At 33.8% G+C, this 11,714-nt stretch overlaps 1 protein-coding gene across 1 annotated transcript in view; it reads right to left on the bottom strand.

Moving 5' to 3' along the window:
* Window positions 1-556: 556 nt before the first annotated feature.
* Window positions 557-11,714, bottom strand: part of LOC136027898 (ran GTPase-activating protein 1-like) — a 35,085-nt gene continuing 23,927 nt past the window's right edge. The window contains exon 5 of the mRNA XM_065705328.1: window positions 557-6,235. Coding sequence (XP_065561400.1) covers window positions 6,039-6,235 — 197 coding nt within the window. The 3' untranslated portion in view covers window positions 557-6,038. The remainder of the gene's footprint in view (window positions 6,236-11,714) is intronic.

Here is an 11,714-nt window from a genome sequence, read left to right as displayed (position 1 = left end):
ATTTCATTAATATCCAATCACCAGTTTGTAAGTTAAACATACCTCAGTTTTTCTTATTTTTCCGATTTAACCGTAAATCGGACTTGGTAGATACCAGGTGCCATAAAAACCATTATTTGTGTGTTTTATTTATAATTTTCCCATTCCTTTTTTACTTCCTTCCTTCCTTGGAGTGTTTTACGCAATAGTACCTTACCTCCTGAACACAGCCTTAGCAATATTCCATGGATGCGACATATATACTTGGTAATTTTGAAGCTTTGAACAATCATACCTTTAAGTTTCAATTGTCTTTAAGGCTTTAAATCACAATAAAATTAAGCCAAAGAAATCACACGACGCCAGTTTCTGCTATAATTTCCTGTAACTCTTTTGACTTAAATTCTTTTTCTGAGAAGAAAAGTTAAAGAAAAAAGATGAAAATGTAACATTATAAATCGTCACAAAAGAAATGAAGATGCAAGATGGTTTAAAAATTTCTAGTTAAGTGTTTAATTAATTCTCCCCTTTTATTTATAAATATTGTGCAAATAAACTAACTTTTTTAAAATCGAACTTGTATTGCATTTATTCATGTAAAACAAAATTTTTACAAGAATATAAATATACAATATTTCGTGTAAAATGAATGCAACAGAGAGCAAATTGACGAGACGCTGATTCGTAAGAAAAATTAAGATATTTTCTAACGCATAGGTAAAATACTTTTAGAATTTTAGCTCGTATATTAATACGAGCTAGACTCTCAGCCAGACATACCCTTATTGTACATGTATTTAGTTTGGAAAAAAAGAGCCTGAATTTCCGGTTTCTGAATATGAAATCCTGAATTCATCAATAAAACTTGTAAACTACTTTTCACTAATTCAAATATGTAGAATCTTGAATTACTGGGCAAAACTTTACAGAACCCAGGTAACATTCTTATAAATTTGTAGAATCCTGAGCTCCTAAAAACCCTCTTTGGAGTTGTTGAATCGACTGGTAGTAGTTTGAACTGAAGTGTTGCTAGTTTTGAACTGAATTCAATTAAAGTTTAAGTTTATAGCTGAATTCATTTGGTTTGCCTTTTTATTTTGGTTGCTGTAAATTTGGTTGCTCTGTACTACTCCACTTCTAATCTTCAATAGTGGGTTAAAAATGTCCGATTATTATTTTTAAGGTTTATGTTCACTGAGCAATTTTTAGTATGTTATCTTTCTGCTCTTTTACGGTTTTCATAAAAAAGAAAATTCTGATATTATTCCATAGCTCAAAATTAATTCTGTCCATTCGCTAAATTTCATTTTAAATATTTGGCGTACGTGGTATTTAAATTGAAAATATCTGAAAACTAATTAAAAACCGTTCAAAGAGGACAATTTTCTATTTTTAGACCAAGTTTCTTATCTTTTCCAATAAAAAATTCACGTAATATTAAAACTTTAACTCGGTGAATGGATAGACCTGAGACTAATGAATCCAGTGATATAAATATTAATTCTCATTGTGTAAGTAACAGATTATCGTAAAATCGCATTATTACAGATGTATGATACCAGAAAATCGCAATTTCAGAGTGAACATATACCTTAATATCCAGCTGAAATACTTTAAATACATAGAGTCCAGGATTAATCCATTAAACTTGTAAACTACTTTTCAACGCACAAATAAAAAAATTTTTACTGAAAGAAGTTATTTATGCCCGAGGCAAAAGTAATTGTTTGAAAAAAATTAAATTAATGACATTTCATTAGTAAATTTAATTTCTTAGCTCACTCTATCTATTTATTTTTTGGTTAGGCTTTAGTAAAAACCAACTTTCTCACGTTTAACTTAAGACAATGCACGTTTCAAAACATCATTTTTCAGTCATTGAATGTATTATTCTAAAAATAAGGATTAATACACAACTCCAATAATTTGACGATTGAACAATGAGTATTTTCTCCAGAAGCAAATTTGACTAGCTTCCACTTAAATTGAACACCATACTAAAGAGTATAGGTGAGATACAAGAATGGAGGCTGTTGGTAGTGTCATCAAGAAAACTTACGACGCCATCTAGTATTTCGGTTTTTGTCGTACTTAACTCAGTGTATAACAGTGTAATAACAAGGCAAATACTTACATCTTTAAAGGAACAATACTTGGGTATGTATTTATGTACATATACATATATATTTTTCTCGAAAACGACTCGATAGTTTTTCTGAAGGGCGCATTAATTTGGCTCTATTTTTGTCATTTCTAAAACCCCATGGCATTTATTCAAAGCAACCAAGTATTAAAAAAACATAATCCAGTTTCTACAATTACCAGGTATACCAGTTACATGGGGGGGGGGAGGAGGAAATTTACCCTTTCATTTCAAAAAACACCTTCCCTTTGTATTTTTGTTTGAAAAACTACACCTAGAAAAAAAGATTCGCAGGCGAGGGGGGCATTCACCATACACTGTTGTCATGTGTATAATTCACCTCATCAAGTAAAGATTAGCAAAATTACAGTATTAATACGTGCCTTATTAAAGTTTCTGGAAAAAACACATGTGCAAACCTTGAACAAATGCCAAGAAATTTAAAATACTAGAAGGCTCTTTTGATTTTTTTTTTCTTGACACTAACACCAGTTTCTACTCTTATAAATAATACATCCTCTTTGCACTGGGTAAGAAAGAAAACAGAAAAAAAAACATTTTCCTTCCACATGACAATAAATTTAACATAACATCAACAACACATTTTGTTTCCAAGCTTCTTGGTTTATAATTTTAAGACTTTTGGCAATTTGTCAAGTACATGGCTCACTTGAAACATGAGGATTTCTTTTACCACGCAGATCTACAAACCACACGTTAATTTTAATTTTAAGAAGAAGTAAAATAATTTTTTTTTGTATTTATTTTTCTTCTTCTAGAAGAAGAAGACGAGGAACAAGAAGAAGAGGAAGACGAGGAACGAGAAGAAGAGGAAGACGAGGAACAAGAAGAAAAGGAAAACAAGGAACGAGAAGAAGAGGAAGACGGGGAACAAGAAGAAGAGGAAATCGAGGAACAAGAAGAAGATGAGCAACTAAAAACTCTTTGTCTGTTTGTACGATTCCTTTTGGCATAGGGGACATGGGGGACATTTTATCATAGCTAATGACCTAAACTTTATGACCATATCTGAGATTTTTACAGTTTTACAGCCAGAGGGACACATGGTATCTGAAGCTGTTCATTTGGGCATTTTTCTTTGGGGGGGGGGGGAAGGATTTGAATTTGGTTGGCATCACTTTGGATGTAAGTTACCGTGAATGTCCAAAATTGGTGAATGTCACATTCACTGGTGAATGTCTGAAATATCTTTTTTTTTCCCTTGGATTTAGTCAGTGTTGCAGTCAATTTTTCAGTTTCATGAAAGGTTTGATGGTGATATGTAAGGTTAATTTTAAATTAAAATTTAATTAAAATTAACAATTCAAAAAAAAAAAAAAAAAAAAAAAATCGCGATTTTCAGGTACGAATGGGCTTAAAATAGGTTTGAGGCAAAAAATGCTCCTGTCAAAATTGGCAAACAAGGGCAAGGGGAAATTGTTTCTCCCGTTGGTACTTCAGCAATTAAAAATGGTAGAATTTCTACCCATTAAAAATGGGTAGAAATGGGCAAGGTAATATATTTCACAGACATTTTTTTTCTCTATCAATTGAACCACATGGAGACTTTTGCCATTTAAATCTGCCATTGAATGCATTGAATATCTGCCGCACATACGAAAAAGAAGCCAAATAAAAAGGTACAGCGTTAAAGGATACGTATGAACAGAAACAAACACACACTTAAACAGAAATATAGATGCTGTCAAAATACATTTGACAGGCATTTTCTAGTTTATATCAATTGGACAAAACCAAATAAATTAGATACAACACTTTATAGTATGAATTTGAACAGACATATACACACTAACATTGTATTTTAAACGTTTGAAAGAAGCATATTTGACGAAAATCGTTTTGGTTTCTACCAATTGAACAAGACGAAAATTTTTACCATTCACATATCACTAATATCACATATCAACGGAAATGATGGGAGACCCTATACCTATCAAAAATATCTGACACACATGCGAAAAAGAAGCCAAATAAAAAGGTACAGCGTTAAAGGATACGTATGAACAGAAAAAAACACGCACTTGAACAGAAATATAGATGCTGTCAAAAGACATTTAACAGGCATTTTCTCGTTTATATCAATTGAACAAGACCAAATAAATTAGATACAACTTTATAGTGTGGATTTGAAGATATATACACACTAACATTGTATTTTAAACGTTTAACAGAAGCATATTTGAAGAAAATCATTTTGGTTTCTACCAATTGAACAAGACGGAAATTTTTACCATTCACATATCACTAGAGCAACGGTATAAAGTCACTACATGCAAGGCTACTTTTAAATCAGGCAAAATGTATATCACAGACAAATTTTGTAATTATCACCGTGCCCATGCTCAATGGCCGTATCTGTTCTTTCTTTATTTAAATTTGCTTATTTAATAAAACTGAAGTAGAAGTGTGACTCCATAATTATGTATTTACTGAAATTATTTTATGTTCTATTTACCATTATTATTTCATAGCAATAAAAAAAATTACAAAAAATAATTTTCATAGTTTTCAGAGAACTAGTTTTTAATGCTGAGAGAAAAAGCTTAAGGTTCAGAGCTTGTTTTAAAATAATAATAATGTATCAAACAATATAAACAAGTATTATATTTTACTATTAAATAAGCTATTGCGTTTTCTTATAAACCATCAAGTTCAAAAGTAAAAGGTGCATCAGACACATTTTAAAAATAATTTCTCCGTTTAGAATCCATGATTCATGAGCTCAATGAAAGTCAGTATGGAATCCATTGAAACTCCATGGACAATTTATAATTGCATTTGTAATTTAAATGTCATCAAAATAGAATAATGGGGAAACTCAAAATTGAAATGAAATTAAAAAAGAACAAAGTTTACTCGTTTTTATTTAATTATACATAGACGTATATGCAGTACTGGAGCCTTAGCGGATCCCATTTTGACTTTCATAGAGTTCACGGACTCCCATGGAGTCCCAGCGATTAAATTATTTTTAAATAGTGTCTGATGCATCTTTTGCTTTTGGGATTGACGGTATTTAAAAAACAAAGCAGTTTATGTAAAAAACAAAGCAGTTTATGTAAAAAACAAAGCAGTTTATGTAAAAAACAAAGCAGTTTATGTAATAGTTGTACAAAATTATGTCAAAGTAAAGCACATGAATTCATTTATATTATTCGAACTATGAGTTCTTAGATTTTATTTCATTTCAAACGAAAAAGCAGTGTAATTTAAATAACTACATACTTTTATGTACGACAATTTGTGTGATTCCAAAATCTATATTTTAAGACTTTAGTGTTAAAAACTTTATAATTTTTTGTTTACTATTTACTCAATTTTTTTGCATTTCATTGTAAGTGGGCAAAAAATGAAATAAACATGTACGTTACTGTGAATGTCCGAAATCTGGTGAATGTTGACATTCAACGGTAAATGTCCACATTTCTTTTTCTCTGCTTGGATTCAATTAGCCTTACGAATCAGCTTTCTTAGTCTTATTGGAGCTTTAATGGTAAAAGTTAAAGTTATACTGGGCTAAATTAGGTTAACAATCTCAGAAATGGGCTAAAAACCTAATCTAATCTAACCCGACCTAACCCAATTTAACCTTACATATCACCATCAAACCTTTCATGAAACTGAAAAATTGACTGGCAACACTGACTAAATCCAAGGGAAAAAAAAAGATATTTCAGACATTCACCAGTGAATGTGACATTCACCAATTTTGGACATTCACGGTAACTTACATCCAAAGTGATGCCAACCAAATTCAAACCCTCCCCCCCCAAAAAAAATGCCCAAATGAACAGCTTCAGATACCATGTGTCCCTCTGGCTGTAAAACTGTAAAAATCTCAGATATGGTCATAAAGTTTAGGTCATTAGCTATGATAAAATGTCCCCCATGTCCCCTATGCCAAAAGGGATTGTACAAACAGACAAAGAGTTTTTAGTTGCTCATCTTCTTCTTGTTCCTCGATTTCCTCTTCTTCTTGTTCCTCGTCTTCCTCTTCTTCTCGTTCCTTGTTTTCCTTTTCTTCTTGTTCCTCGTCTTCCTCTTCTTCTCGTTCCTCGTCTTCCTCTTCTTCTTGTTCCTCGTCTTCTTCTTCTAGAAGAAGAAAAATAAATACAAAAAAAAATTATTTTACTTCTTCTGAACTTCTGACAATGGGTATTCATTCAATCTTCCAAGTGCGAACACCTGTTTCGATTTATTGGATTTTAAAGCCTGTTTTGGACTTGTATTAATTAAGTGCTGTGAACTTGAATTAATATAAATAAGGACGAAGACCACACTGCCTTTCCATCACAAACACCCAAAACATGAAGAACAATAGGGCATTTTTTAAGACAGTAGGAAACAAATTAGAATGAATACTTCGGCCCTATGTCCAAGGGCCGTCCTCAGCAATACAAATAAGAAAAAACAACTTACGAGAGGATAAAATCAATAAAACTAAAATGAACAGTTTTTCAAAACAGTCCCAGCATCCTTACCTCAGCGAAGTTCAACCAGGAGTGAAAAATAAATTGTTATGAAACGAGGCAATTCAATGAAATGAAAGAAAATGATTTAAAAACAGGTTTTAATGCCAGCCTAGCTTTTTTCGCTGCTGATCTTATAGGTCTATATGTGACAGGTTCTGTGTTAATATCTATTGGTTTTTGAAAATATTATGTAAGGTCATTTTTAATTAAATTTGTGTATAAAGCATTCAGTGAATATTCTCCTAAATCCCTATTTAAGGAAATATTATTACTAATCTTAAATCTGATTTCAATTGCTTCTCGAACTACTTGCTTTATGCCTAGATCATTGCTAATAATGGCGGATTCTTCAAAAAGTATTTTGTGGCTAGGATTTTCGAAAACATGGCAACTTAAAGCAGAATCAAAAGAAACAGAAGTAATATTATCTAGAATTAAGAGCTTTGGTGATAACATCTTGTTGTTGTTGTAGACGATTCTCGAAATTCTGGTGGGTTCTCCATACATAGAATTTGCCACAGTCACATGGTATTTGATAGACACCTCTTTGGCGAATAACTAGAGTCTTATCTTTACCAGAATTTAGGAGATTTATGATTTTCAAATTATTAGCAAATACGACATACAGATTATTTTGTGTGCATACTTTTTTAAGATTTCTAGTGATTTTTGGGATATATGGGAGGTAAATTACGTTTTGGGGCTTATCGGGATTTTCACATGGTAAATTATCGTTGATTTTAAGGGAGTGTCTTTTCACTCTACGGTTAATTGTATTATTAATAAATAAAAGAGGATACCCATTTCCAAAAAGTATGTCCCTGATAAAGTCTAGTTCAGCTGTGATGTAGGAATCAGAACAAATATTCGGGCACGATCTACGAGAGATATTACGACACCTCTTTCAAATTGTGGGGGGTGGTTTGATTCAAAATGTAAATATCTATTGTTTTGTGTTGGTTTTCTGTAAATAGTAAAATTGAGTCCATCTAAGTTACGAATAATTAGAACATCTAGGAATGAGATTTTATTTGCAATTTCAATTTCTAAGGTAAACTGTAAATTCCTATCATATGTGAAAGGTGACCTAAAAAAACCCCTAAGTTCATTTTCCCCATAGTTCCAAAATGAAATTACGTCATCCATGTAACGTCCCCAAAAGATATGAATTTAATGCCCAATTTTCAATATGCTCTACATAAATATTCGCCAGTAACAAGGAAAGAGGCGCACCCATGGGTAAGCCATTTATTTATTGGTAGAAAGAATTTCGGAATTGGAAATACATTGAATACTTGTTACAAAGTTTAACCAAGGTCATTAAAACGTCGCAATCTAATCCTGTTGCTGAAACTTCTATTAAGTCGTAGTTTTCATTTATTTTATTTTCTAATAATTTCTGGATTCTGCTACATTAATATTTGTATACATAGACACAACGTCAAAGCTACTGGTAATTGTATTTTCTGAAATATTTACGTTTTTGAGTTTTTCAACTAAATCGACCGAATTACATATATAAGATTTTTGAGAAAAAAGCAAAGGTTTGAAGGCTGTAGATAACCATTTTCCAATGTTGGAGGCGGGGGCTTTCGTACAAGCTACAATTGGCCTTAAAGGAATGCCTTGCTTATGTAATTTTGGTAGACCATAAAATTTTGGACAAAAGCTGCCTCGGGGGAAAAATTTTCCCCAGACTCTTTAATTTAAACATTTATTTGAAAGTGCGCAAATAGAAGAAAAGAATCGCAAAAAATTATACCATCCTGTTTAAACACAGCAAAAATAGTAGCAAATTCAAGGCTTTGTCTGGAGTTGGAATGAGGTGTGTAACAGGTTGCGGTTAAATAAAAATGTATATTTTGAATAAGTAATGTCTAAAATAGATTTTTTCATAATTTGACTCCCCTACACATGAGTAAAACAAAATGACTAATACGGCTCTTATTAAGACACATACGATTTTGTTTTGGTTATTTAATCTTGTTTTCAAACAGTTCGTGGTAACGAACCATAAGTAAGGAACGGCCAATAGATATATAAAAAGAATCAGCTTGTTATGCTGATTCCAACATATAAGTTTTATCAACTTTAGTGTTATTCATTAAAGGCTACGAGCCTTGGAAAGTTTTTCCGACTCTCAAAAAGGAGGGAAACACCCTCTAAAAGTAAAAAAAATCTTAATGAATATCATTCTACCACATTCAGCGTATCAGCGAACCCTACTGTAGAGGTTTCAAGCTCATGTCTGCAAAAATGTAGATTTTTTTTTGCCGGAAGTTAGAACCTGGATGCGTGTTTGTTTTGCTTTATACCAGGGGTGATAACATCGACCTAGGGGTCCTAGAATATCTGGGGGGGGCTATTAGAACGGAAATTAAAAGCTCTAGTGTCGTTTTTAAGTGATCAGAAAGATTGGAGGGCACACAGGGCCCCATCCCACGCCCCTTTTTCCCAAGTCGTCTACTTTGAGATAGCCATTTTGTTCAGCATAGTTTAAACCCCCAATAAGTATGCCTTTGGAGATAACATGACCCCCACAGCCCCCGGGGAAAGGTCTTTAAGTTATAAAATTTGCCCATTGTTTACGTGTAGCATTTTTTATTGGAAAGTATGAATACATTTTTCAGGTGCGGGGGGGGGGCAAATTTTGTGATGAGATTTTCCATGGGGAGTTTTCCGTGGAGGGGGAAGTTTCCATGGGGTGAAACTTTCTGCGGAAATTTTATACTGAGAGAATTTCCCTGAGTTCCTATAAGAATTCTTTTTGTGTGTCTTGATATCGCTTTGCCTACTCAATTTTACGCATGGAGATGTTATGTGGAACATTTTCACCAGATGGGGAGAAGTTTATCCGTGAAGGTGCAGCCAGATTTCCCGGTATTATTTAAAAAATGATCAGAAATTAAATGAAAAAAAAAAAACAAAACAAAAAAAAAACAAGTTTTCCCAACTGAAAGCAAGGAGCAACATTAAAACTTAAAACGAACAGAAATTATCAAGGAGGCACACTCGTGCCTCTATAAAGAGGCGACACACGACAATGTTAAGCGATCTTCGGTTCCAGTGGTCGCAGAGGGATGGGGAGGGATGCATTTCGTAGCCCGAGCTCCAACTAAGAAACCTGCAAAATTTCATCCCCCTCCAACTTTTCCTTCATAGGGAAAATCTGGCCGAAAGTTTCGACTCGTCAACCCCAGCCCCCCTTTAACGTTGTCCGATCGGGCTGAAATTCACAAGTTAAGGTCCCCTAGGGCCCAGGAGCTTATCCGCGAAATTTCAGCTCGATCCGATAACTCTTTCCCTGTTTTCCAGAAACCACGCATAGCCACTTAAAATTCATTTACTTTTTTTTTCTAGACGCCTACAGGTCACATCCGACATCGGATCTGGGTGTACGAAGACTCATTCGATGCGGAATTCTCCGAGTAATTTTCCTGGAAAGTTTCATAGGAAAATCTTAACCCCCCGAAAGTTTCGACCCTCCAACCCCCCCCCCCTTTTAACGTTGTCCGATCGGGCTGAAATTCACAAGTTAAGGTCCCCTATGGCCCAGGAGCTTATCCGCGAAATTTCAGCTCGATCCGATAACTCCTTCCCTGTTTTGCAGAAACCACGCATTAGCTATTAATTAACGGATTTCTCTCCATAAGAGCCCATGTTAATTTGAAATTTTTAAAATTTATTGAGAAGTTATATTTAGACACATGCAAGTTATTAGCTCACTTGGTAGAGCGTGAGACTTTTAATCCTCGGGTCAAGGGTTCAAGTCCCTTACGGGCGGTTTTTTTTCACAACATCAAAAAATTTTTGATAACACCTGGACAGCTTATCATTTGAGAGATAACAGAATATTAGCTTTTTATGAGCAAAAGAAACATTTCGGTCATTCTATCTATTTTTTTTCTATTTTATACAATGATTTAAAAGCTGGAGGGGGGGGGTTCCTCTCCTAATTCCTGTACGAGGAGTACAGGAATTATTAAATTACATCCACCATGGATTGTAGAAAAACGTACAGAAATAATATGAAAAAAACTTCGTTTTCTTAAAGAGTTAAAGAGGCTGCGTCCCAAAGTCGAACCTTAAAACGTACAGGAATTAGAAGAGGCAGTTGGGGGGCTGCCGCCCCCCAAACCCCCAGCTTTTAAAGACTCTTTTGTACGGGTTTTTTGTTTTTTTGCTAACCCCCCGCTCTTGGCTTGGGAAAGGCCCTCTTTTAATAAACAAAACATTGAAATGAATGAATAATGGAATAACTTCGAAAAATGTTAAACACAAGAGGACAGGAGAACCATTGCGCCGAAACTAGTAATTAGTAACAATGAAGTCCCCCCACAAAAAAAACCTGTACAAAAGAGTCTTTAAAAGCTGGGGGTTTGGGGGGCGGCAGCCCCCCAACTGCCTCTTCTAATTCCTGTACGTTTTAAGGTTCGACTTTGGGACGCAGCCTCTTTAACTCTTTAAGAAAACGAAGTTTTTTTTTTCATATTATTACGTATATAAGGGTGATTGTCCTCTCCTGAACACTGCACTTCTTGCGCTTAAGTTTGAATTTTGTACAAGCACCTTAAGAACAAAGGTGCTTATCTATTAGCCAGTACACACTCGAGAATTTGGATCCACAGGTTCAGAGCTGAAACAACTGAAACGCTTGGGAAATAGATGGGATATATATATATATATATATATATAATTTGTGCTTATATTTGGACAGTAGGGGGCTGGGGGGTTAAGTATAGCGGGGATGAATGCAAAATATAACCTAACCTAACCCAAAAAACCAACTAAATATTTATTAAAATATAGCTACAACGTTGTTTTCCACTGAGCCAAAGCTAATTGTCTGCGAATACAAACAGTACTAAACTGGTTATTATTTGAATTAGAACGAAATAAGCTTTTTTAGTTAGAACAAAAGTTGAATTAGAACAAAAAGAAGCTTTTTTAAAAGTGCTACAAAACATTAGCGCGAAGAGCGAAGTGTTGAGGAGAGAGGAACTCCCCTCATATACGTAGTATTTTTATTCGTTTTAAGTTTTAATGCTGCTCCTTACTTTCAGTTAAAAAAAAACTTAGTCTTTATTTATTATCCATTC

This window comes from Artemia franciscana, chromosome 6 (assembly GCF_032884065.1).
Source record: "Artemia franciscana chromosome 6, ASM3288406v1, whole genome shotgun sequence".
Lineage (NCBI taxonomy): Eukaryota > Metazoa > Arthropoda > Branchiopoda > Anostraca > Artemiidae > Artemia > Artemia franciscana.
Note: the sequence above shows the minus strand (reverse complement) of the source record. Positions and strands in the feature narration are given on the sequence as shown.